A 27070-nucleotide genomic window follows, 5' to 3' on the forward strand; every position below is an offset into this window, starting at 1 on the left:
TTTCTGATATATTAGATCATAATAGTCTGTAGATTGGATGGTGCATTTATAGCCATAGAGAAGTACAAAATGAGGAAAAAGTACTAGGAGTTGTGTATTTATGCTTCAGATTGGTGTCTCCTGTAAGTGTACAGCATGTGAATTTCAGAAGTTATTTCTGTAGATCTTTGTGTTTGCTCTTGGATCTTGTTAACTAGAAGACATGTAATATTGTAGGACCTAAAGATATTGCCATTGAGAACTGATGAGAACTGGATAGATTACAAATGATCCCAGTCACCTTCAGGTGTAGCAGTAACTAGGACAGCTGTGTTTAAGGCTCCAAGATAAATATGCAGTGCTTTTTAGTATTTCTGTCCCCAATTAATGATCCATATCCTAGCCTGCTTCTTAAGTATTGTTTTAGGACTTTCTACTGTTTTTGGAAAGCCTTAAAAACCACTACCATTGCACAAGCATACAGCAGCACTGTTACTACAGTGTAAGAGAACCAGATGCCTCCCATATTCACCACTACATTTGGATATATTGCCATTCCAATTAGTAAACTGACAGTCTAGTTGGTAGTTAGAAAATAAAACAAAAAAATTGTCCGTAACACATATACCTCAAAACCTTTGGGGAGCTCAGCTTGTAGATCTGCAGAATATATAATATATATTCATAAAATAAGAATTTCAAAAATTATTTGTATCAGCAGAAATCTATCTTGCAAGCAAGTTCGTTTTGGCACCATGTTATTGTATGTGACAAGAATAAAATGAAAAAAAGTTCACAAGCCTGGATTCACGTGTGCCAAAAAGACAAATGTTTGTAACTTTATCTTTGCTTATATGTTGTATTAACACTATCTAAAGCTAACCAATGTCTACTTGACCTGCCGTTTACTAAAATCATGACTGTTCTGGACTTCCTTCATTAATTGCTAAGGTGGAACTGCTGACAAGGGAATTGCCTTATTTCTCAGATTCATTCACTGTATAAAAAAAATTTCTTATCTTTGGCAAATGTACTAAATTATCAGCTGAACTGTATATCTGTATATATTAATGAGAAACATGGATGGCTAAATTAATGTACACCTCCGTTCTTTAATACAGTAAGTTTTTAAAATCCACCTTATAATAGAAGCAGGTTGTTTACAACAAATTCCACTACTAAGGGCCCAATCCTGCCCAACTTTCCAGTGCTGATGCAGCTGTGCCAACAGGATGTACACTGCATTTTGCAGTGGGGGAGCTGTCACGGAAGTCTCCTCGAGGAAAGAGAATTTTGTTCCCTTACCTTTTGCATTGCATTGCAATATTTGGAATTAACATGCTCTGCAATCCTGCTTAAGTTTTTCTATATTATATCCCTGGACCAATAATAGGGATCAGAGGTGCATGACACTTTTGTACCTGTTCTCAGCCTGTGATGCTTGTATATGGGCTGCAGATGTGAGGAGACAACAGTGTAAGAGGCAAGCAGAGGGCTCTTGGAAGGAGGAAGAAAAACAGAGTATAGGGTTGAGGCTCTCCAGCATCACATTATTCCTGCTGCTGTAATTCTGCCATTAAAAACAAAACTGGGTCTGAGCGGTCTCAGTATACGCAACCTTTTCATTGCTCCATTGTAGCTGATCCCTCAGGACAGAAGTAGTCAACCCAGAGTTTACCTCAAAAGGGAACAGCCTACTGTGGCTTTGTTGCCCATACTCACATATCAGTACCTGTGCAGCTACCATAGTTTCTCATTCTTGAAGGAGGGCTATTTTCAGTTACTTCATTGAAAATCAAAGAGAAATTTATTGGATTGCTAAGACAGACTTACAAAAACAGGTTGGAAGAAAAAATTTGAATTCATTTCCAGTTATTAAATGTTTTTAAAATTAAAGACCATGAGAAAATGCTGAATATAATGGTGGAATAGTCCTGTAGCCCGTTGTAAACAGCCTGCTACAGTCAAGCTGTGTTCTGCAAAGTACATGTATTCTTTTGTAGCTGATATGATCTATGTACTTGTGACTAAATACCTGTTAACCAGTCTCTTTTTGCGGTTTGTTGTGGGTACCTGTTTTGCACTTAGCACACTCTTTGAAACTATAAAAACCACTGTGTATTTTGGAAAGATACACAAACAGCCAATATTTGAGTCAAGTGACTGCACTTAATATTCTTTCATGTGATCTGTAGCAAAGAAATGCTAGAATAGAACATTTAAGAATGAATTATAAGATCTGACATTACAACAGTATTCCAAAGGTTGATGTTTCACTATATTGCTTGATATATATATACACATCTTGAAAATAAAGTCTTAAACTTTTTTTAAAAAAAAAGAGAAAATTAATCTTCATTCTGTTCAATGTAGTCCAAATAATTACTTCTAATACGGCATTTCTCTGTGCTGCCATATTCCTGTAGCTGTATGATTCTTTGCTGCTTTTTGTGCTCTTATTGAAATCAATACAACTACTAATGAATTTATTTGGCTTTTACTCTGTTGCATTCATTTTGTTGGAGTAAGTGGCAGCTTAATAGATGGCTGATGGCATCTGAGGAAGTAACACAGACTAGTATGCTTCTTGATAGAAACAAATAAGCTTAGAATTTTTTAAACTATGGACATATGGTAGATTTTTTTATTTTGGATAATCTGCCATTTTTGATGGTGATCATTTCAATTATGCTGAAATCATTTCAACTATTTCATTTGAAATGGGTATTAGGTACTCATGACATACTGTAGACACACCTTCACAACAGCTAACAGAGTGTTACAAATGAGACAACCCGCATTTGAAAGTAACATTCACAGCAAAGATTAAAAATTATTCTAAATAAACTGTAGCCCTTTAAAGTCCATTGTCTTCAATAGCACTATCAAAATGCTTAAATTTTGCAGGTCTGTTCCACAGAAAATTTAGCTTTGCTCAGCCATGGCTACAGTTACCATTTGGTATGGTCAAGATTTAAAGACTTTCAGGTATGTGAAACAGTTTTGAATGAATACCATTCATATTCCCTGTCATAAGGTGAGAAATATCTATCACAGCTATCAACCTTTGTTGATAAAATTCATTGATCAATAGTGAAACAATATTCAAAGTAATCAGTCTATTTTTATTTTGCACCAATTGTTTAATGGAAGCTGCACATATACTTGTTACTCATATGTATGGGAAAAAGGTGAGCGTCAACCAGTCTGGACTGACATACAATGAACTGGTGCATATGAAAATTTACAACTTCAGGTTTGTACGATCATGGTATTTCTGGAAAGGATCATTGGCATACCAGTTTCTTCTCTTCCAGAAGGAAGTGGTCATTTTATCAAGGAGCTTGGACTGTGTTTTATTGCAGAAGACTTGTTCCCTCAAGCGCTTTTTCCGCCTAGCAGATTTTTTCCACAGTCTTTTCTTATAACCAGCCTGCAAGCAAGAACAAAGAATTCTGTGTCATATACTGTATTGAAATAGAAAAATGTTAAGCTGCAAAACAAATGAATTGTCCTTCAACAAGCAAGTTTTCAGTGTGTCCACTATGTTTTATCTTGCACAGATAGACAGGAACTCACACATATATATGTGCAACTACGCCAACCCCATAGGCATTCAAGAAAATATTACCCTTCTCCTTAGCCAAAGGCCAGAGTGCAATCTGAGAAATCTAGCCACCACAGCTTTTACAGTTTTCCTTTTTCCTTTTCGCAAGCTGTACTGAATGGCTGTTCTTTTTTGCTGATGAAGTATACTTGGTAGCAGAGGTGTGACACTGAAATATGTCAAATCAAGAAAATATGAAATATTAGTACCTGTAATATATTGAATTTGGCATCTGACTAATTCCTAACTTAGTAACACAAAATCTTTACACTAGTTTCCTTGAGAAAAGCGAAATACTTTAGCAACCTTTCTAATGAATATCGAGAGTCACAAATTGCCAACTGTGCCCTACACAAAATGAGTTTTGCGGTATCAGGACTCAATCTGGATAAGCATGTGGCTGCTGGCAGTCCATTTCTTGACCCAGACAATATCTTCTGGCACTTTGAATACTACATTTGCCAAGAAGGGATAGGGAAAGAAAGCCTCTCTCTCTGAAAAGGACAGCACCAATGCCACAAAGTGAAGGGGGTTTGGGGGCTGGAAATTACAAGGGCATTTAGAATACCTAGAGCAGCCATTTTCAACCACTGTGCCATAGCACACTGGTGTGCCACGAATGGTCTGCAGGTGTGCCGTGAGAGTTTGGGGGAGGGTTGTTTGTTAATAGGGTCAATGGGGATGTGAGCTCCCCACCAACAACCTGGTGTGCCTTGTCAATTGTCAAAAAACTGATGATGTGCCTTGACAATTTTAGTACCTTGTCAGTGTGCTGTGAGATGAAAAAGGTTGAAAATCACTGACTTAAAGGAAAACATAACTCTTCCCCTAAGTCCTATTATCATTCAAAATTGCTGGTCCCAATCCAAATCGTGTCAAGATGGAGGGTGGCAGGCAGTGCTTGCCTATTACTATCTCTCCAGTGGTTCCCAAACTTTTTAGCATCAGGATCCCCCACCCCCCAAAAGCTTTACTCACTAATCAAGCATCAGTGGCTATAAAGGTTATTTGGCCATAGTGCTCCCCTCAAGTAACAGATTGTTTAACCTTGATGAATACTCTAATTGTCATTAATTGTCAGTTTTGTGACCCACCAAAAATTGGGTCATGACCCATTGATGGGACATAGACCCATAGTTTGGGAACTATGGCTTAGATCAAAGTATAGATACAACCTTTTGCTTTCATTAAGAACATCAGTAATGGTTTACATTAGCATTCTCCTTACTGCAATGAACAAGAAAGCTGGAACAACTGGTGTATATATAAAGCAGAGCAGACTTGTAGTACTGGTAATTGCAATAGGGACCTTTCCCAAAATGTAATCTGTACACTGTTATTTATACAGCACCATCACTGCTATACAGGGTATCATAAGTAAAACTGGGTTCCTGCTCCAATAACTTTAAAAATCTATGATTTGGCAGCGCAGTAAAATGGGTGGTGGTGGACATAAGCAGTTTAGTTACAGTTACTTAGACTACATTATGGTTGGAAAACAGGAATGAAGAGGTTAAGCCGAGATGGTCATGGAAGACTTTAAATTATTTTTAACAACATTGTTTAGTCATGCTTACCTGTTCAATATTGAGACCGGCTGACCACAAGAAACATTGCCAACAAATAGAAGTGGTTTTCTAGCAGAGATTGTCGATATCTGCCCGGGGTTGACATGAAACATAGATACACCAGAAATAGAGCGAATGCTGCAAGACCTATTATAGGTCAAAGGGACCAAAGAACTGAAAGATCTTAAAACCCCTGAGGAAAAAGGAGGGAAAACTGTGAAAAGAGCACATCCAAGCAATGGGACCAAGCATTCTCTCCAACTGACTTCTTGACAAAGTTAGGGAGCTAGCCACCTAGAAGCATGGACTCTTTAGGAATATGCTTGAGACAATATTAAAAAGCAACTCTGGCCCTTACAGATATACAACAAAACATGTGCCAGCAGAATTCTACTGCTATTCCCACAGGAAATAAGGAATTGTTCCCACATGGAATGAGGAATATACAGTTGAATTGTGCCCTGGATCAATTTCTGATTGACTGAGCTTATTCTTGAATGTCCCCGTTCATAACTTTTGACAAATAAAAACTGTCAGCAAACTGAACTATAGCTATACTCTCTTGGTGTTGCCTGCCCCATTTACAGTGAGGCACTTGTCTCAGAAATAGACTGGGCCATGAGACAGGGAGACCAAAAGGATGTCTTATCACTCTCAGCTTTACACCTTTCTTTCTTCTTTTTTTTTAAAAATCATTAATCACAACTCACCTTGCAGTAACATCTCTTTTGAATGTATACCTCTGAGCATGGGCAGAATGCCTCTCACTAATGAATCGCCAGCATCAAGCTCCTGCCCACATCTCTCCTAACATTTGGGGATATGACTAAAGAAGGCATAATGTTTAAGTACTTTAAATCCCATAATTTCTCCTTCTGCAAAAGTACTGCATCGCGCTGGGCTAAAAGACCGAGGGGACATAATACCAAAGGACTTAAGTCTGTCTTCCACTACAAAAAAAATAAAAAGGTAGGCGTACGTATTTAGAGCCATATGGATCTGAATACATTTAAGCCAAGGTTAAGCCCTACTTCAATGCTAAATGACTGCAAAAGTTTTTAAAAACTATTATATATGTGCAGGATGCCTTTGCCTCACTACACAGTAACTATACCTACTATACCCTACTTACCTGCCTGGTATTTATGGAATGAGATTTTATGTTAGACTTGCAAGCAAGTGAAGCTCTGACATCTTTCATTTTAGTACTTAACTCATGTTTAATAGTCCTTTGCCAACACAGTTCTGAATCCAATCCCAAACATCACCTCAGGCTTACCCCCTTCAACATACCTTGAGAAAAGAATATGGGTAATGTTCATGAGTTAAACTGAAAAGGACCTCATATATTAGGAATATAAGCAATTCATCCTAAATAGGTAACAGTATATTATGTTATGAATTTTTAAACTATATGCATTAGTTTCCTAATCCTCCAAAGCAATTTTTAAATATTTTAGATGTCTTAGGGCGCAATCCTAACCCCTTATGTCAGTGCTTTTCAGCACTGGCATAGTGGTGCCAATGGGACATGTGCTGCATCCTGCAGTTGGGTGTCACTCACAGAGGCCTCCTCAAAGTAAGGGAATGTTTGTTCCCTTAACTCAGAGCTGCATTGCTCTTATGTCAGTGCTGGGAAGCACTGACATAAGGGGTTAGGATTACGCCCTAAATTGGTTGCAAGCCCATTTCAGGTGGGTCCCCATTCATTTCAAAATTTTATTTTTAATATATTAGGCTTGATGCTACCATGGTAAGTGACTGCATCTGGGGAAATGTTACAACTCTGCACTTTTAATAGGCTGCTATTATGCTTTTACCAATGACAATAAAAGGGACTGTATTTGGGGAAATGTTACAGACCTGTACTTTTAACTTTTAAAACTTTTAACTTTTAACTTTTAAAAGGATAGATGTGTAACAAGCTTTTAACAAGCTTTTAAGTATATTCTTTTAACAACGCTAGTAAATAGGACTTACTTCTGGGTAAGTGTGGGCTGCATTGCAGCCTAGGATTGTTAAAAATGTTCCTGCCTGATGATGTCACTTCCAGTCATGTCATCACTTCTGGTGGGTCCTGATGAGATTCTCATTCTAAAAAGTGGGTCTCAGTGCTAAATGTGCGAGAACCACTGGAGCAGCCTGTTAAAAGGATAGATGTGTAACATTTCCCAATGCAGTCACACACCTTGGTAGCACCAAGTCTAATATATCACAAATACAATATTGAAATGAGTGGGGACCCACCTGAAATGGGCTTGCGACCCACCTAGTGGGTCCCAACCCACAGTTTGAGAAACACTGCTACAGGGTTGCGTTCATGCGAGTGACTAAGTCTTCTCCACCAGGGGAAGGAGGCCGGGAGCCCCAGCCTATGCCTGTCTACTCAGAAGTCAGCCCATTAGAGTCAGTGGGGCTTCCTCTCCGGTCAATGCGGACCTCAAAGGCCTGCAACTGCAGAGCACCTGACAGGCTTTCTAGACGCGGCTCAGGGATGATTCCCACCCGCAGCTGCCGGGGGAGGGACGCGGCTCGCTGCCTGGGGCGGGCGGGAGGCAGAGCCTGCCCAAGGGCCCCGGGGCCGCCCGCGAGCGAGAGGACCAGGGCGGCGAAGCGCCGCGGGCCGCGAAAGCCACGCAGCGTTCAGGTCCGGCCACGGGCGGCCGCACTCACCTGGCAGCCTGCGAGCCACCGCGGCGACGGCCATGACGCTGCTTCGCGCTCCCACCGCCCTCTGCCGACTGCCTGGCTACGGCCACCGGCGAGGGCCAGAACAGAGCAAAACGCGACGCGAAGAGCAGCCGCCCACTTCACATAAGTGCAGGACGTCTGTGTTTGTCAGTCTGTAACTTGCCCTATTCAGAGGCTTAGGACAGCGCAGTTAACAACATTTACAGCCCAATCCTGTCCACACTTTCCGGGGAGGATGCCCCATTGACTTTAATGGGACTTACTTTTGAGTAGACATGCACAGGCTTGGGCTCTGAGGCTACCACCTTATCCACACTTTCCTGGACGGAAGCCCCATTGACTTTAATGGGACTTACTTCTGAGTAGGCATGCATAGGATTGGGCTGTCAGTCAACACAAATGACTGACATCCAAGTGTGTGACATAACCTGAACTGGACCAGTGAGACCTGCATTAAAATCTGCCACCAGCATATTGCGTTAATTAATTTTAACTTATTTCTTGCATTTTCATAGTGCCCTCCAAGGAGCACAGGATGGTGTACATAGTTTCTTCCCCCTTTTTGTCCTCACAACCATACTGCAGAGGTAGCTGAGGCTGAGAGACAGTGACTGGCCCAAGGTCACCCACGAAGCCTCACGACTGAGCAGGGATTTGAACCTGAATATTTATTAAACTTTAAACTATGAACCTGAATGTTTATAAATTCATTTATTAAACTAAATTTAAATGAATTAAATTAAACTTCATTCATCTAGGGTATAATCCTAACCAATGTTCAAGCACCAAGGTAAAGGCAATGCAGCATTGAGGTAATAGAACAAACATTCCCTTATCTTGAGGAGGCCCCCATGACTGCCACCCCACTGCAGGATGCAGCACATGCCCCATTGGTACAGCTACCCCAGTGCTGGAAAGTTGGTTAGGATTTGGGCCTTAATGAATTAAATGAATTGATTGCTGGTTGTTTTTTTTTTACTGAGTGAAATGTATCCTCTTTGAATAGATGTAAATTTAAAATACTTTAAATACATGAATTGAGGAAAATCTACTAGTGGATCTTCTAGCAGGCATTTTTCCTTCTGTCATATCATAAGAAATACTTCTGCTAAAATATAACCTATCAATATGTGCATACATCACTTAGATACAAATAAAGTCTGCCTTTTGTCCTCAGAATTACTATTTTACTCATATGCAAATTTATACAGATATAATCAATTAATATATTGCCATATGATTAATCAAAGCAGGCATCAAAAGCGCTCCAAGGCCACATATCAATGCACCCTTGAGGCCCAGGTATGCCATCTGCAGGTATTCCTTTTTTTTGTTTTTTATTTGTTGCTGAGATAAATTCTTCCCCCAAATTCTTATTTTTCAAAAGTTTATAATCCTTTTTACAAATATGTGTTTCTTGCAAGCAAACAATATTTGCCTTTTGTTTTTGTATCCAATGAAAAATTAATTTTCGTTGCTGTGGTGAATTTAGTCCATTCACATTCCAAGAAATTAGTTTGTATTCCATCATTGATATAAAATTAAACTTTATTTCTTTTTTAGTCCAAATCTTCTTTATTATTCACCAAAAAATCTTCCATCTTCCTAACTGTTTTAATTGTAATCCGTGCACCCTTCAAATAAAAACTTAATCCTTGTGGAATTTCCCATCTATATCTTACGCCTTTACATCTCAACTTGTCTGTCAATTTTCTGTATTTTTTCCTATCTTGCACCACTTTCCTTGGTAGTTCTTTCATGATCCCAATTTCTACCCCTTTTACCTTCAAAGGGTCCCTATAGTGCTTTCTCAATATTTCTTCTTTAGTTCTCTTTGTTATTAATTGCACTATTATATCTCTAGGCAGGTTCTTTTGGCGGGCATACTGGGAATTTATTCGGTACACCATGTCACATTGATATTCCATTTCCTCAGGTTGTAAATCTATAAATTCTGCCAAGATTCTAATCACTTCTTTTCTATCTTCCATTAAATTCTCTGGCACACCTCTCAGCCTTAGATGGGTCTCCCCATCTGCAGGTATTCCTGATGGGCACAACCACAAACATGGTGTTCTACTCTCCCTGTTGCTACTGCTGGCAAATACACATAGCTGAGGCTGTTTCTCTGCTTTTGGCACCTGCACTTAAAAAAAGAAAAAGAAAACCCTTTTTATTTACTGGGCTTTTTGCACATGGCATTGATTGAGGTAGGGTGGCAACTGCAGGTGGGTGGAGACATCAGCAGACTTGAGGTGACGGGCACCCAAAATTCACCCCAACTTCAAACTCTCAAAATCTGCTGCTGATACAGCTGCTTCTAATGGCTGCATGGATGGGATTGCCCTGAGGAGGAACTGTAGAGACAAGTAAACAGAGATGAGTGCCCCCCACCAATCTACTGCCTGAGGGCCCAATCCTATCCAACTTTCCTGCTCCAGTGTAGCCACAATGCAGCCCCATGGTAAGGGAACACAAGTCCCCAGTTACTGCCCCTCACTCACAGGATGCAGTGCACACCCCACTGGCACAGCTGCACCAGCACTGGAAAATTGGATAGGATTGGGCCCTGAGGCAATTGCTTCTGTTGGTTTCATAGATAGGCCAGCCCTGAGAGGACAATTGTGACAATTATCCTCACTTGCTTCTTTTTCTCCTGCTTGCTGCACAGGGTATGAGCACAGAAGCAGAACAAACAGAAAAGTAGACATCGTATCAATGCAACTCCTCCAAGTGGATGAATGAGTATTGCCTTACTGATCCACTGGGTAGGTTAAGATGACCTGAACTCACCCACTCCCTCCTCCCTGTTCCTGCTTACTTTCCAAAACTTGTGGAGTAAGAAGCAAGAGGAGGCAGTGGCAGCAACCACAGCTGCTGTCAGCCAAGAGCTGTCTGGAGCAAAAGCTGCCTCCAATGTCCTGCTCACTCTGCAGAGCCAGCAAGAAAAGAAGGCTAATTCTGTGCTCAGGATCATTAAAAAAGGAAAGTTGAGAAAAAAAGCCAATATTATTATGCTGTTGTACAAATCGATGGTGTTGTACAAATTGATGGAGTATTGCATCTCCATATTTCAGAAAGGATATAGTGGAACTGGAAAAGGTGCAGAAAAGAGCAACCAAATGGCAAGGAGGAAAGACAACATTTGGGACTGTTCAGACTAGAAAGGAGCTGGAGCAGATTGCAAAACATAAAATTATGCATAGGTTATATATAGGTTGAATAAAGTGGATAGAGGGAAGTACTTTTCCCTCTTGCACAACACCAGAACCATGGGTCATTCAGTAAAATTAACTGGTAGGAGAATCAGAACAATTAAAAGGAAATACAGTATTTCTTTACTCCGTGCATGATTAATCTGTGGAACTCCTTGGCACAGGATGTTGTGATGGCACCTGATTTAGGGCCAAATCCTATCCAATTTTCCAGTGCTGATGCAGCCACGCCATTGGGGTGTGCACCTCATCTTTTGGTAGGGAGGCACTCAAAGAGGCCTCCTCAAGGTATGGGAACATTTGTTCTCTTACCTTGGGGCTGCATTGCGGCTGCACCGGTGCTGGAAAGTTGGATTGGGCCCTTAGATGTCTTTAAAAGGGGATGGACAAATTTGTGGAGGAAAAGTCCATCACATGATACAAGTCACGATGACAAATTACAACCTTCAGGTTTTAGAGGTACCATATCTCTGAATGTCAGTTGTAAGGGAGTGGTGACAGCATGCAGTTATCTTTTTTGTCTTGCATGCTCCCAGAGACATCTGGTGGGCCATTGTGATATACAGGAAGTTGGACTAAATGGGCCCTTGGCCAGATCCAACAAGGCTCTTCTTGTGTTCTTATGCGCTGGCCAAGCCTACTTGAGACCATGTGAGCAACCAGGCAAGTAGTCTGCAGAGGGAGTAGGCAGGCAGGACATGCAGGGCCCAATCCTATCCAACTTTCCAGTGCTGATGCAGCTGCAATGAAGCCCCAAAGTAAGGGAACAAATGGTCCCTTGCTTTGAGGAGGCCTCCATTAATACCCCTCCACAACAGGTTACAGCACATACCCCACTGGCACGGATGTATTGGTGCTGAAGAGTTGGATAGGATTGGGCCCTTCCTAATTTGCCACCGCCACCTGAAGCAGTTGCTTCACTTGGTTTCACAGGCAAGTGGACAGGTTCCCTGTTCTAACCCATCAGCTTACAAAAGAAGGGAGGCCTGGGAGACCAGAAAGGCTTGGCATCCTTCCTTCAATAAAAAAGGTGATGGCTCCAGTTCTGTCTCTGTTGTCCTAACAATTATTAGCAGATAGAGTAGCAGCACCAGTACAGATGTACACCTCAGGCATTTCTGCAGACACACAGGGAAAAGTCTAGTGCAGTGGTTCTCAAACTTTTAGTACCAGGACCCACCCGAAGTGCTGTCCTGATTGGAAGTGACATCATTAAGCAGGAAAATTTTTAGCATCCTAGGCTACAATCCTACCCACACTTATCAGAAAGAAGGCCCCATTGACAATCATTGCTCAAAGCATATACAGTACTGTACATAGTAGTAGCCTTTCAGAAGTACAGATCTGTAACATTTCCCCAAATGCAGTTGCATACCATGGTAGCATCAAGTCTAATATATTAAAAATAACATATTGAATGAATGGGGACCCACCTGAAATTGGCTTGCGACCCACGGTTTGAGAAACACTGTACTAGTGTAAACGTTTTTATAGCATAAAGACAAATTGTTGGATTGTACTTCCACTATTATTATCTTTTTATTTTTATTGTGTTAGAGCCAAATCCTAGGCATGTCTTTTCAGAAGTAAGTCCCATTGTAGTCAGTGGGGCTTACTCCCAGGAAAGTGTGGCTAGGGTTGTGGCCTCAGAGCCCAATCCTATGCAGGTCTACTCAGAAGTAAGTCCATTGTAGTCAGTGAGGCTTCATCCCAGGACAGCCTTAGAGCCCGGTGCTATGCAGGTCTACTCAGAAGCAAGTGCATTGTAGTCAGCAGGGCTTCCTCCCAGGAAAGTGTGGGCAGCACAGCAGCCTAATGCCGGACTGCGCTGAGAGGAGGGCGCCGGACGGGGAGCGCACCAATGGGAAGCTTCCCCACCGCCAGCCCCGGATTGGTCCAAGGGCTCCATCAGGAGTGGGCGGATGCACACAGCTTTTAGGCGGGCCTCCCTCGTAGGTGCGGCTGAAGGTAGCTGCTTTCTGATTAGCCACCGCGCTGGTCTTTGCAGGCGCGTGCAGTGGAACTCGGGTAATTATTTGCATAGGCCCCTGTTGCTCGGTTTTGATTGGTGGATACTCCCGTTCGTCAAAATCTCCGCCTCCCAGAGGGTCCGGAGTAAGGCGGCTGCACAACCAGGCAGAGAGTCGGGAGGCGTCGTTCCATCGCTGCTGTCAGCTATCTCCCTCCGGCGCGGGTAACATGCTGCGGGTCTGTCAGCGCGCGGGGAGCACAGCGGCCCAGGTGAGCGAGGCGGAGGACGCCGAGACGGCCGTGGGCGGGGAGGCTCCGCCGCCGCCACAACGTCGTGTGCTCCTGAGGGGCGGGCGGGGATGACAAGGAGTCCCCGGGCGAGTTGATCGCAGCCGTCGGAGCTGGGAGGGGGAACGGCGCGCGGAGGAACTTCTTGGCCTCTTGAAGGGCGGGAATGGAGGATCACCTAATGGGGTGGTGGTGAGTAGGCGGGCTGGAGGCTCTCTTTAGCGTGGTGGCAGTTGAAAGACTACATTTCCCATCATGCGCTGCGCGACATTGGCCTTTCGTTGCGTTTTAGGGGCTTCTGGGGCTTGTAGGCACACGGATGTCACCTCTAGTCCAGTGGAGGGCCTCGAAATCCACGCGTTCCTCTGTCAGTTCTCCAGGATTTTCTCCCTCTGTTGCTTGGGGGGGGGGGGGAAGAGGAAATGGCTGGTAGGCAGCTGACCACCTTCTCTGTGGCAAGAAGGCTTGGCTGGTTATACTAGGCAGGGCATTTTAGGCAGTATAGAAGGGCATGACCTTGCCTGGTCTCACTGTTACATACTGTCCCAAACAGGGCTGTGTGGTGGGTGGGGAGGCAGGTGAGGCAGTGCTTCCCCACAGGCATTGTGCGTGGGTTGTGGGTGCTTGCGCACCTCACATGATGGCAGCACTTTTCGAAGGACACCTGTGGGGAGGCACTGCCTCACCACCCATCACAAAGCCCTGGTCCCAAACGTTTCATGAGGGGAAGGTCCAAGCCAACAGTGCTACAAGATCTGTTCCATCATGAGAAATGTGTGCAGGCAGTTTTTGAATGCTCACTGGCACAGTTAAAGCATTCTGTATGTGCTCAGAGGTTTGCAAGGCTTTACATATTCCCAGCACCTTACCTTGCTGTTTAAAAGAAAAGTACAGGAGCTGAGCCCAAGTGCAAAGTAAGGGCCCAATCCTATCCAACTTTCCCCTACTGGGACAGCCTCAATGCAGCCCCGAGGTAAGGGAACAACTGTTCCCATATCTTGAGGAAGCCTCCAAGACTGCGTGCACAACAAAGGAAGCAGTGCATACCCCATAAACCCAGCAGCACCAGCACTGGAAAATTGGATAGGATTGGGTCCTAAATTGGCAAACTAACATTCAGCTTGATTATCCCCTTAGAACATCATACCAACAGAATGGGATTGGTATTCTAATTCATGTGCGGTAATAGCTTTGAAAGATGCACTGCTGGAGCTTGATAGCTTTTATTCAGAACGATTGTACAGGTGTGCACCACTTAACAGTTGTTCACTTAACAGACCGAAAATATGGTGTTGAAAGCACAATAAAGATGCCCTTAATGAGGCAATTGCCTCTCCCAGAGGCTGCAGTGGGTCTTTTTACACAACAGAAAGGCTCTTAATGCAAAGAAGAGGCAGTCTATCTCCAGTAGCCTGTGCAGCCAGCTAATGTCTGGCAGGGAGTATCTGTTGACACAGTAAAGGTGATAGATTGGACTAAATGTTTACTTAATGACCTCATTGCATAATAATGGGATTGGAGAATGTATCCTCTTCATTAAATGGCACACACCTGTATTGAGTTCTTAATTGTTTGAAATCTTTGAAAGCTTTTCTTTGTTTTGTGACACCTGCAGTAACATAGCTGTTGGGACTGAGTGACATGCATTCAATGGGTCTCCAGATTAGTTGTTAAGGTGTTGCTATTGTCTATGTGTTCAGTTGACAAGAGGGAAATTCAAAGAGGGACCCACAATAAAACTCTACATAGTTATGACAGTGCACTGATACTCACTCTGAGCTAAGTATGTATAGGATTGTGCCTAGGTCCTGCTTAATTTAGTGGGGCTAGATGGAATGGGTTGCAGCTTGGGTTGCATCTTTCTTTTGCTGTGTTTGTTGAGCTTCAGACACTTTTCAGCTCTTTCTAGAAAGCTGCTTGAAAGTCTTTTTCAGTTCAATCTCTCTTATACAGCTGTGCCTCACTTAAGATGGAGATAAGTTCTCTGATCCCGATTGTTATGTGATTAGTTCATTAAGTGAACATTCAGCCCAATTTAGTGCCCTTGTTGTGTAAACAGACACTCCCTGCCAGACACTCTGATGTGCAGGCTACTGGAGACTGATTGCCTCCTCTTTAAGAGGCATTAAGAGCCTCTTTGTTGTGTAAACAGACTGTGGGACAGACTGTGGGAGACCTGATTGCCTCATTAAGAGCCTCTTTGTTGTGTTTTGACCACTATGTATCTGTGGTCCTTCATTAAGCGGCGCATGTCTGTACTTTGGCTCAGAAACATTTAAAAAATGATCAGACAATTGTTTCATAGGAAAAGTAATGGTTGGGCTAAAGATCATGGCCACAATCCACTGATTTTGATAGTTCAATTTTTGTAAATGAAAGAATCTTGAAATGCTCATGTCCCTGTTGTGGTTTTCATATTATGTTAAAACAATTATATGCTTTCTAAATTTTGGGTCTTTTGCAAAATGAAATGACTATGCTATAGTTTAAACTTGGGATGATTCCTGAAGCTTCAGTGCATCTCTGTATGCTGGGTTTCTGGAATTTAAGAAACAGAATCTTTCTGTTTGTACAACATAGTTGATGGCTTTGTTGTTGGATTTGGAGCTATTTTGAAGCCATCTAGTCCAATAGCCATAGCAACTGGTGTTTTTATTTTCTTTTCACCAGGAGTTCTGGATGCCAGTCCATCTGGCATTCTCAAAGTAACCATTAAAATTTCAAATGGTGGAAAATCTGAGTTTGCAGTGTGTCATGGAATGCGGACTTCCAAACTTTCTAGTCAGTTACTTGTGGACTATACACATGATTTAAATAAAGGTTTTGGCAGTCTCTTCTTCCCTTGGAAAATCAGAGTTGTACTGATTATAATATGTTGGTATGGGCATGTGTACGCATACTTCCTCAAAAATCCAGAGATTTGTATTTTCTCATTGACTGTTTTGTCCCCAAATGCTCAAGTTTGAGTCTTTTCAGATCCAATTTTAAAGCCACTTGGAATTACTGTAGAATGATGGTAGTGTATGCTCTTTCCCTTATATCACATATCAGCCAGTGGTGGAGGGGGGGCCCATTTCAAGAAGTTTGCACAGCTCACAGCTAAGGAGGCTTCAGAACTGCAGCACTGCAGTAACTGACTTTGGCTGCAATCATATCCACACTTTCCTGGGAGTAAGCTCCATTGACTATAATGGGACTTACTTCTAAGCAGCTAGGCATCGAACTGCACGCTTTGACATTGCTGTTGCTATATTCATTCATTCATTCATTTATTTATATTCCACCTTTCTCCCCAAAGGGCACCCAAGGCGTTGGGTTGGGTATATAGATGGGTTGGTGTTGGTTATATAGTTGGCATTGTTTCCTTTTGGGTGTTGCTGAGTTCTACCTTGTCTCTTATACTGTTCCAATCTATGTGAGAGATGGAAACAACTGGGGAAACCTGTTAACTAGGTATATGTCTGATATGTGGCTAGGTATTCAACCTGTGTTGGATGGGATTGCACAAAATCTCATGCCAGAATGTGTAGGTAGCCAGGAATGCATTTTATGAATTTAGACAGGTTTGCCAACCTGTGAACTTTCTTAGAAAGGAATGAACATAGTGATTCTTCCCATAGACATACCTAGATTGGACTGTGTAATGTATTCTACATAGGGCTGCCTTTGAAAAGTATCTGGAAACTGCAGCTATTTCGAAGTGCAGCCATTAGGTTGACAGCTGGTGAAGGTTCCTTGGAGCATTTAGCACTGGTTTTGTGGCCACTGACTCCCAAGTTGGATTCTGGGCCCTATTTTGAAGTGCTACTTTTTTATTTATCTCCATCATTGTAACTCATAGCTCATAAAATGGAAAGATGATAATAGTTCAAATGCAATTGAATTTAAACAGCAGAAAATATGACTTCAGATAAAACAGTTTAAGCAATATAAAACAGAAGATAAAACATCACATGTGGGGGGAAAATCAGTCAATATTTGGGAAGGCTTGTGAAATTAAGTTTTCACTTGGTATGTAAAATTTAACAATAAAAGTGGAAGGCATGCCCCACTAAAAAGACCTTCTTTCATGTGGCATTTGTGGATTGTGGTGGGATTCTCATTTATTGTGTTTTTAAATCCAGAACATTAACTGTCTTCCAAACCACTTTGTGTTCCTCCTCCCCTTCTTTTATGGCATATTAAGGTCAGTAACCTTCTAAGGTAGAATGTTATAAGGTGAATTGGGGTACTTAAAAGTCTTTGTAACTTTGGTCAGGCTTTGCTGTACAGGCAGGACACACTTGCAGAGTTCTTTGTTTGAATAACTTTTGAAGAGTATATCTGTATTGCATCTGAGATGAAACTGTTATTTGGTACTTTAATTTTTTTTTCCAACCTTGTGTCCCCACAAGGGAATATGTGCCCCCACAATAACTAATTAGTATTTTAACTAATTACTATTTAGTTAATAGTAACTAGTTAGTGAATAACTAATTAGTAAGGAAGGTGCCCCAGCCCAGTGATAATTTTAGTTACTCTCTTTTGCACCTTTTCCATTTCCACTATGTCCTTTTTCAGATGTGGCGACCAGAACTGGACACAATACTCCAGGTGTACCTTACCATCAATTTGTACAAAGGCATTATAATATTAGCTGTTTTGCTCTTAATACCTTTTCTAATGATTCCAAGCATAGAATTGACCTTCTTCACTGCCACTGCACATTGGGTCTACACTTTCATTGAGTTGTCCACCACCACCCCAAGATCTCTGTCCTGATCTGTCACAGACAGCTCAGAACCCATGCACATTGGGACAAAAAATCAAAACTTCACATATAGGCTAATGCAGGGGTGTCAAATGCATTTCATACAGAGGGCCAAATAGCATTCATGATGCCTGCTAAGGGCCAGAAGTGGTGTCATTAGGCAGGAAGTGATGTCATTAAACAGGTCATAACCAAAAACAAGCGCTTTTTCTCACTTCGGAACTCATTAGCTGCAAATGACAGAAGAGAAAATACGCAAATCTTGATCATATTTCAAGACATGGGAGAGCCCCATTTTCATGTGGGCTGCCCTTTCAGCAGTAACTCCTTAGCACTGCTCAGCAGCTGAGAGCCTGAGGGCCAGATATAAAGCTTCTGCGGGCCGCATCCGGCCCCCGGGCCTTATGTTTAACACCCCTGGGCTAATGTGAAGTTTTGATTTTTTGCCCCAATGTGCATGACTTTACACTTATTTACATTGAAATGCATCTGCCATTTTGCTGCCCATTCTGCCAGTTTGGAGAGATCCTTCTGGAGCTCCTCACAATCACTTCTGGTCTTCACCACTGTGGCAGTGCAATGCTGCTTGGGAAGCACCCAAGGCTTGGACCTTTTTGCCAGAGGGAGTGCAAAGAGCACTGAAGGGTTAAAAGTGGGGCTAGAGCAGCAGGGAGTCAGGGCAATGAAGAGACAGCAGACAGGGATTCAAATGTAGATGCTAGGAGCAGAGCGGGAAGCAGATCAAGAGAAAGTGTCCTCCTCCTGGCCAGCCTCCTTAGCTTTTATTGACTCTTAAAACACATGAAGCAATACTATGCAATACGGAAAGTTACTGAAGGTTGTTGAGATTACACTGGCTGCAACTAGCTGGGACCCTAGCTAACCACAAAGCACATTCCTAAACTATAACCACTTTTCTATAACATCCTATTGTTTATAGCACTGGGCTTCAGACTCAGCATGTTTCTAGGCTGGCAGAGTGTGCTTTTGCGCAGGCATGACTGTTGTCGTTTGCCACATACTAAAACTAAGCGCAGTGCCTGTACATAATTACTACACACCACTCATGAGTAATTGCCTAGGATACAGGAAGCTGGACTAGATGGGCCTATGGCCTGATCCAGTGGGGCTGTTCTTATTTCAATCTGTATTCCACTCTATCCTATAAATTCAGAACACCTTACAAATTTTTTTCTAAATTTTAGAAAAATAATTCCTTTTCCCTCCACACAGGGCAGCTGCTGTTTCTGTGACTATCGTGAGAGGGAAAAGCAAACTTAAAGAGGCAGGTGGCAATGGTAATAGTGATTCTTTGCCTTGCTGACTTTTTCTTATTCTCTTCTTACCATGCTGTTAAGTTAAAGAAATCTGTTCTTCAGCCCATATGTTAACATAGTCTTGTCAATTGCCTCTTACTTGCAGTCTTACAATTGTTACTTTTATTCACAGTAAAAATTGGCTTCAGGTTACAAAGCTTTTCCAAATTGCAAGACAGTTGATGGTTTTTATTTCAAGCTGCCAATATGCAACAAATAACCTGCACAGGTATGTGTGGGTAGAAAGGCAAATCGGAAATGTTGTAGACTAGTTATTTGCTGGTCTCAAATGGAAAACATAGCTGTAGAATAGCCACAAGTTACATAAAATAGATTTGAATGGAATTATGACCTTGTGTATCTTGTTGCATTCTCCTTAGAATTGCCTGTGTGGTAAAAGTTCATTCCGTCCGTTACGTCTGTGTCGTGGCTATGCTACATCTGGAGAAACTGGGTATGTAGAGCAATCTATAACCAGCACTTCTTAACATTATCAGTGGGGAATTCTGTTTGCTAGGGGGATCAATATATTTGCCAAATTTGCTTTATTAAATTTACTTTTTTAAAAATTACACTTTTTATTGAGTAGAAAATGAAATGTATACTAGGGAGAAGTGAACCGCAAGGTCTTAATTATCTTTAATTAGTTTAGAAACAGATGGTATGTTTTCTTTCTCTGTGTACCTATGAAAGCAAAATGTAATATTTTGCTGTATAGCTGCAAATTTATCCTTGGAGCCTGGGCTTGTATAGAACCATGTTCAACACCCAAGAAGGTGTTCAAATCCATTCTGAATACCGTAAAGCTTCTAACATGTATTTAATTTTTGTCTTGGAAATAGTTTTGCTACTATTTGTGATCTTGATATTTATTCAAAATTTCTCTACCTTTGCTTCCTTTTAAATAGTGTTTCTGTTGGAAAAATAGTTGGTGCCAGTGTCTTATTTGTTGGTGGAGGAGTTGGAGGAACGGTTCTGTATGCTAAGTATGATCCTCGCTTCCGAGAAAATGTAGAGAAGACCATCCCTTACTCCGATAAACTCTTTGAAATGATACTGGGTGACCCTCCTTATAGTATTCCAGCACCAAAAAAGCCAGTAAGTTTCTCCCTTTTAATTAAATGTCAAGTAATATCAATGCTTTTTTGCCCCAGTTCTAAACTGCACACTTCATTGATGTGTAACTGTGAACCTTAAGATGTTAGAAACTTGGCAATTGTGTTTCCTTGAGCATCTTAACCATCATCCAGTTGTGGTGGTCTCAGTTTTTGTTGTAAAGTTGTCAAGATGCAGTAGGGACACGGTTTAAAAGTATGCCATTTTATCTGGAATGCTTAAAACAGTGTCTGCATGATTTTATTCCTGATTAATTCCCACAGTAATTATATTAACAGTTTTAATTCTGTATCACCGTAATGTTTTTCCTGAGATGAACTAATCCTAGGGTTGCCAAGTCCGAAGAATGTGTCTTCAGTAACTGTAATAGAGGCATGCAGAATTTCACCAAGTGCATAATTTTCTGTCGTCATGGGTTTGTGATGAGAAGTCACATTAGGTGAAATGTTGATGTCTATGCAATTGCTAAAGGATCATCATGATCAGAATCTTGAAGCCCTTACTAGTCCTAATTGCCCTTTGTCTTATCCCCATGCATGGCAAATAGTGAGACAGAGGTTCAAGTTCTGTTCTTGCTTGTATTGAGTGTGGAGGATTTGTACTTTCTACTGACAAAGTTGAGCACATAATTTTGAGCAAGAGTTCTAGCAGTAAAGATTTAGTGCAAACACAGCTGAAAACATTACTGCAGAAGCAATTAAAGCAAAATTAAAAAGTGAGTACAGTCAGTTCTTGTTGTCTGCCAGGCAGAGCTTCCTGAAGTGGGGCACTGAGATGCCCCCTTAAGGAACTGGGCGATGTTGACAGTGGGCCAGTGCTCCCACAATTGCGCTGGTGCTGGGGAAAAAAGGACTTCTTAAACACTTTCTAAGGGTCACTTTTGCCCTCTGGAAGGTGCAGGGAGCCTATGAACCTTTCTGCAGGCCTTTCTGCACCTCAGAAATACTACAGGTTGTGATTTTTACCCACTTCCCGTTTTTGGCTGAAAATCAGCATTTCTGAGGTGTGGGGAGGCCTGCAGAGGGGTCTGCGGCCTCCTTGCATGCTCTGGAGGGCTAGAGTGTTTAAAAGCTCCCTTCTCTCCAGTGCGACATGGGAACACTAGCGCTGCCTCTTTTCCTCCCCTGCAAACATTTAGGTGGTCCCAAACTCTTCTGAAGAGTTTCAAAACCTCTGTGCTAGGGCTAGGTTCCAAGAAAACCTAGCAGATAGTGAATTTGCAAATACTGAACCATTGATCCTAAGGGAGCAATGTGTTGGATGCAAGGGGTCCAGTGTAGACTCCTTTAAATGGCCCATGGAAGTTACAGGAGCTTCCCCAGCAGTTTAAATGAGTTTATGCTAGTCATAGCCACCCCTCTGAAGATGCCTGTAACCTCTGGAAGGTTCCTGCTAGCTTCCTCAGTCCAGAAGAGATTTTCAGAGGCTACAGGGACTTTCAAAGTGGCACCCACGACCATGCAAAGTAATTTGGATTGCAAAGTTCTTCACCATGGGGAGGGTGAAATTAGCTAAATCAATTAACTAACTCAGGGTGGGGTGGGAGTTAACCAGTGAAGAAAATCCAAACCTCTGACCTGCCAAAGGAAACAGGGACCACGGATAGCGAGATGTGTACCTTGCAAATCTTGAGGTAGGTGTCAATCCTGCTGCTTTTTAATATGTGATTTTTTGAGTAGTGGGAACTGACTCTAACTGAAAGGGAGAAAGCAAAATGCAGCACAACAATTAAACAAGCTGAGAGAGCTTTACAAAACAATTGTGTCTTAAGCTGTCAATAAAAATAGGGAGGGAGCACAGTGAAACTGTGAAGAAGTAGTTCCTGAAGAAGGGGATCATGATAGAGAAGGCCCACTATATGTCTCATCTGACCTTCATCTAAGAGTGGCTCTCTGGAAGACTTCAAGGCATAGGTACAGTTGGTGGAGGGATGTTTAACTAGTTGGGGAAAGAAGAAGAAAGGCAAACAATAAACAGTAGCGATAATAGGGCAAACATTGCTATTACCTTCACATTACTCAGCAGCCCCTTCAGGATACTGATGTAGCATAGGAGTCACCTTAGGTGATAAGATCTGAATGGGGGGGAGGGAATAGGAGATTTTTACTATAACCCTCTATAGCAGCTTGAGTGGTAATCATGAGGCCTAATTGTTAATTCTTTAATGACAAGCTACTGCTTGGACTTTTGGACCCCTCTGTCTTGTTATTCACCCCTTGTAGGTATGAAAAATGTGAAGTGGGGTTAGATCTTCTCTGCAGGGACCAGCAAGGCAGGGCTAAAAATATCTTCCTGTAAGGCAGGAATTTCATATCAATCCCCTCCAATCTGCCTTTGTACCTCAGACAGGGAAACAGGTTTTCCTGGCTTTCCTTATTCTTCTGTGCTTTTGTTGGTGATTAAGCAGGTGGTCATCCCATGTTTACGAAAGTTTCAATTGCTTTTGACCCCCTCATGTCACAGGTGCATTCTGCATTCCATCATTTCTAGATGATAACATGCAGGGAAAAGAGAGAATGAGCATATGTTGTCTCTTTGTGATGGTCCTTCATTTCAACTCTAGTCCAAAACTGTACGGAAATAGTATTTTTAATCTAGTATATGTTCTGTGGGCATAGATATATGTAAATCATCTCCTCACATTTTATTTGTTGCCAGTCCCTGAAGAGTTTAGTGTATCTTATACCACAGGAAATTGTGTTCTGTTGAATCAGCCTATGCTAAGTTCCTTGCATACTGGTTAGGTTCTAAGGATGTATATGTAAGTTGAAATACTGTATACATGGCTCAAAACATTTGGATCCTGCTGGCCCAATGCTGTTGTGCCTGCACGAAAGCATCACCAAAGGATGTACAGTGCCTGCAAGACAGTGCCAATACAGCTGTCCATACCTTGGGTATCTGTAATTCAGGGAGTCAGTGTGTTGGTCAGTTTAGCTCAGTATTGCTGATGTGACTGGCAGTAGTTCTCCAGTGGTTCAGGCAAGAGTCTTTCCCTGTTCTCGAGGGATCTGCATGCAGAGCATATTCATTCTCTACCACTGAACCTTGGGCACATGTCTAAAGGCATGTGTCTCATGTGTATTCTTGTTAGTGAAAATATATTTTCTCCCTACAGATACAGCCTGGGCCACTCAAAATCTCCTCTGTATCTGAAGTAATGAAAGAATCTAAACAGCCTATTGTCAAATCTCCAAAGAGTAAACCTGAAGTATCTCCAGCTGCCTGTGAAGAAAAAGAAGGTAACTTGTATCTGGACCACTCTCCTTTACTCTCCTTCTGCTTGTTTGCCCTTTAGATTCTGAATTCCTTGTGATGCACAGTGTCAGTCACCAGTTACATCAATACCTTGACTTTCAAGTATTTATTCTTTCAGCCATTTTCAGTCATAACCACATTTCAAATTTCATCCGAATACTTTCCTCTTTTGACCAATTTCATCTCACTTTCCATGACGTTTGTCAAAATACTTAAGTTTGTTTTTCTTTTACTTCTGTTTAGGTCTGTCTTGTATTTGTGTGTGTTGATGCCCTACATTGATCTTAAAAGCAGAGTTTTTTTCCTTCCTTGTAGCATCAGATACTGGATTTTTACTTGTAGTTCACTGTCTGAACTTGTTCAGGATATTGGGCAGCAGAGACCACATCTGCTTCCTTGCCTTCCCCTTTTGAGGGACCACCATAAGGGATCTTAAAGGTGATGTCCTGAAGTCAGTCCATTAGGAGGGGCAGGTTTTGTGTTCCTGCCCCAAGGCAGGCAGCTTGGGGAATTGACAGGCCTTTTGCCTACAGCCCTTTGGACATGACCTGGCACCCTAATCAAGATCCTAACAAATAGTGTTTTCCCTTACCCAGTGGTTCCCAAATTGTGTGCTGCAGCGCCTGAGGGCTTTGCGGTGAACGCATAAGGGTGCTGTGGGGTGTCCTGGCATACTCTTCTTTCTGGCTATCTTGGGCACTGCCATCTTTAATCGGATGAGATAAACAGCTCCATTGGGTCCCGCCCTTGCAAAGGGCAAAGACTGCATGTCTTTGAAGCTGTAATAAGCCTGTTGTACCCAAATCAATGTGTCATCTTTTGCATTCTTTCTCCTGTTTTGTGTCTGTACCCTATGCAGGCATAATGGTTATGGCCCTCATCAGTATTGTTGGTGTGGGAATGGAACTGATTAAGATTATTATATTTTTAGATCTTGAAATTTGTCATTCTTTACGGTTGCTTTGTCTATTGCTTGGTCTTTTTCAGCTTGAGCTGACTTTGATAGTTCATCATGTAAAATTCATCAAAACTTACCTGTCAACTAAAAATACTTGCATTTTCTTGACTCAAGAAAAACACACTCATTTTGATAAAGCTATAGGAAACTTTGCTTCTGGTCTCCTTGGACTTAAACCATCTCTATAGCTAGCATAAGTCTGAAGTGAGTCATAGAGGGTGGGCCAGCCAGGAAGGGCAGACAGGATGTGGTTTATGCTAGTGCCCTTGTGGTCCTTTCCTTTCCTTTCCAGCCCAGCTTGCTCCCTTCCCCTGATCTGCCTCCACTGTCAACTTACCAGTGAGAATGGAGTACAGTGGAGGTTTTCAATCTGTAAAACAATTTTATGCAGTTGTCATTTATATGTGTATGTATTTACAGCAAATGCAGAAGTGGCACAGATAATCTCGGCAACAGGTGAAGCTTTGTCAGTTCCAGCTCCAGGGATGCAGGAGGGGGAACATGTCAAATGTGATGTGCCTCCTGAAGGAAAACACATACCTCCTGTCCCAGGTATCTCCCATTTCAATCTCTGTATTTGTGTCTCTTTTTCTAACTATATGTTTGTTCTTTCCACTTTCCTTTATCTGGGCCCCTGCTGACCCTACCAAAGTGCAATAAGGGAAATGCATTGTCAGATGGTGAGAAGATTGTCTTGGCATTGCTCCAATTTTGTGTGTGATGCTTTGGCTGTGTATGTTCCACACCTGCAGTAGCCTTACTGCTGATGACTTGACCTAATTTAATTATGGATCATGACAAGCTATGGGTTGTTTTATATGGCAAAATACACTTCCAGCAACTGGACTGTTCAGAGAATAGAGAATACAGAAATCATACCAGATACTAGAACTGATAGTTGCAGTTTTAGCCAGGAAATGGCTACCTCGTGAATAAATGTTTATTAATCTTGTTTTCAATGTTACTTTTGCTGGAAGATTCCAAGACTGTAAAAGAGAGGCCACCTGAGGAAGTTGCAGCTCGTCTTGCAAAGCAAGATAAAGAGGAACAAGAGAAGATCTTGGGTAGGTAGGAAAAGAACACAGGCCTGTGAAATTGAGGATCAGAAAAGCTTTTTTTCAAAATCTATGGTGATTTTTTTTATCAATTAGGGGTGCTGATTCAAAAAAATGGCATCAGTTTTGCCCTATCACATCTAGTTTTGGAGATACAGCATAGCTTAGTTTGTGAATTCAGGCAGTTAGTTCAGGAAGCTTCTTTGTGAGGATACCATGGTGGAGGCTTCCTCATGCGGAATCTGCATTTCACTAATTAGTGAAAGGACCACCTTTCACTAATGAGGCTATGTCATATCTCCGAAATGTGATAGGATATATCTCCTAGATGTGATAGGACGAAATGGATGCCATTTTTGGAATTGGCACCCCAAATATATCCAAGAATGAGTCTACTTTTAAGATAGCAAAATGTTTGTTGACCTGTGTAATATGTTCAGGCACTCCAAATGCAGGGCTGGTGATACAGTGTTCCTGTGCTTTTCAAACTCTCCAAGAGTTTGAAAAGCACAGTAAGTCCTTGCAGGGGCAGGGAGGAGTCAGTGAGGCGATCCCCTGGATTGTGCTGCTCAGGGGGGCTGCAGGGACTGGGATGCCATGGGGGCTGCAGTCCCAGGACAACCTGGGGGTATGGGGAGCTCTACGCGAGCGCCTTCTTTTTTTTGTGGAAGCGCTGATTTTGCGGAAGTGGAGCGTGATAGTTCTACTGTCACTTTGAACCAGCTGGGGAGCCCTGCAGTTGCTCATGCAGGGCTCCCCACACCCCCAGGGCTATGCTGCAGGGACTGGTGAGTGCATCCCAGTCCCTGCAGCCCCCCTGAGCGGCACAATCCTGGGGATTGCGTTGCTGCCTCCTCCTGCCCCCGCCCCTTAAGGGGAAAGAGGTTGGGGCCTTCAGGTTGGGGCATTGCAACACCCCAGTCGGATGGGGACCTTGAAATGAGGAAACAGATCAGGGAGGTGACAAGGAAGGACAGGGTTGTAATCATGGGGGACTTCAATTATCCTCCTATTGACTGGGTCAATTTGTGTTCTGGTCATGATAAGGAAACCGGATTTCTTGACGTGCTAAATGACTGTGGCTTAGAGCAGCTAGTCACGGAGCCCACCAGAGGACAGGTGACTCTGGATTTAATATTGTGCATTAAATCCTGTGTATGCAGGACCTGGTTAGAGATGTAAACGTTACTGAGCCATTGGGGAACAGTGATCATGCTGCGATCCGTTTTGACATGCACGTTGGGGGAAGAATACCAGGCAAATCTCTAACAAAAACACTTGACTTCCGACGGGCAGAC

The 27070-nt window shown here is 42.3% G+C and overlaps 2 protein-coding genes across 4 annotated transcripts in view; one reads left to right on the top strand and one right to left on the bottom strand.

Annotated features, from left to right (window-relative positions):
• Positions 1-1137: 1137 nt before the first annotated feature.
• MRPL35 (mitochondrial ribosomal protein L35) lies at positions 1138-7902 on the bottom strand. Its single transcript, XM_066631228.1, has 4 exons — positions 7828-7902; positions 5164-5347; positions 3611-3755; positions 1138-3412 (listed from the first exon to the last, which is right to left on the bottom strand). Exons 1-4 carry the CDS (start codon positions 7859-7861, stop codon positions 3224-3226), a joined length of 552 nt encoding a protein of 183 aa, XP_066487325.1. The 5' UTR covers positions 7862-7902; the 3' UTR covers positions 1138-3223.
• Positions 7903-13143: 5241 nt separating this feature from the next.
• Positions 13144-27070, top strand: part of IMMT (inner membrane mitochondrial protein) — a 29333-nt gene continuing 15406 nt past the window's right edge. The window contains exons 1-7 of one of the 3 annotated variants that reach the window (XM_066628142.1): positions 13144-13301; positions 17880-17912; positions 19766-19839; positions 20294-20483; positions 23620-23743; positions 25138-25269; positions 25695-25781. In XM_066628142.1, the coding sequence (XP_066484239.1) occupies positions 13260-13301; positions 17880-17912; positions 19766-19839; positions 20294-20483; positions 23620-23743; positions 25138-25269; positions 25695-25781 (682 nt within the window). In that variant the 5' untranslated portion in view covers positions 13144-13259. Of the gene's footprint in view, positions 13302-17879; positions 17913-19302; positions 19368-19765; positions 19840-20293; positions 20484-23619; positions 23744-25137; positions 25270-25694; positions 25782-27070 lie in introns of those variants that run through there. The other 2 variants (XM_066628144.1, XM_066628143.1) reach the window with 2 other exon arrangements.

Source organism: Tiliqua scincoides, chromosome 5, assembly GCF_035046505.1.
Source record: "Tiliqua scincoides isolate rTilSci1 chromosome 5, rTilSci1.hap2, whole genome shotgun sequence".
Classification (NCBI taxonomy): domain Eukaryota; kingdom Metazoa; phylum Chordata; class Lepidosauria; order Squamata; family Scincidae; genus Tiliqua; species Tiliqua scincoides.

Bases quoted from the DNA above. Each gene is read 5' to 3' on its own strand.
- MRPL35 (XM_066631228.1), bottom strand. From the start codon at position 7,861: ATGGCCGTCGCCGCGGTGGCTCGCAGGCTGCCAG. The intron at 5,348-7,827 runs GTGAGTGCGGCC...CTTTTTCCTCAG, and splicing joins GGTGGCTCGCAGGCTGCCAG to GGGTTTTAAGATCTTTCAGT. The intron at 3,756-5,163 runs GTAAGCATGACT...GACATATTTCAG, and splicing joins CCGGTCTCAATATTGAACAG to TGTCACACCTCTGCTACCAA.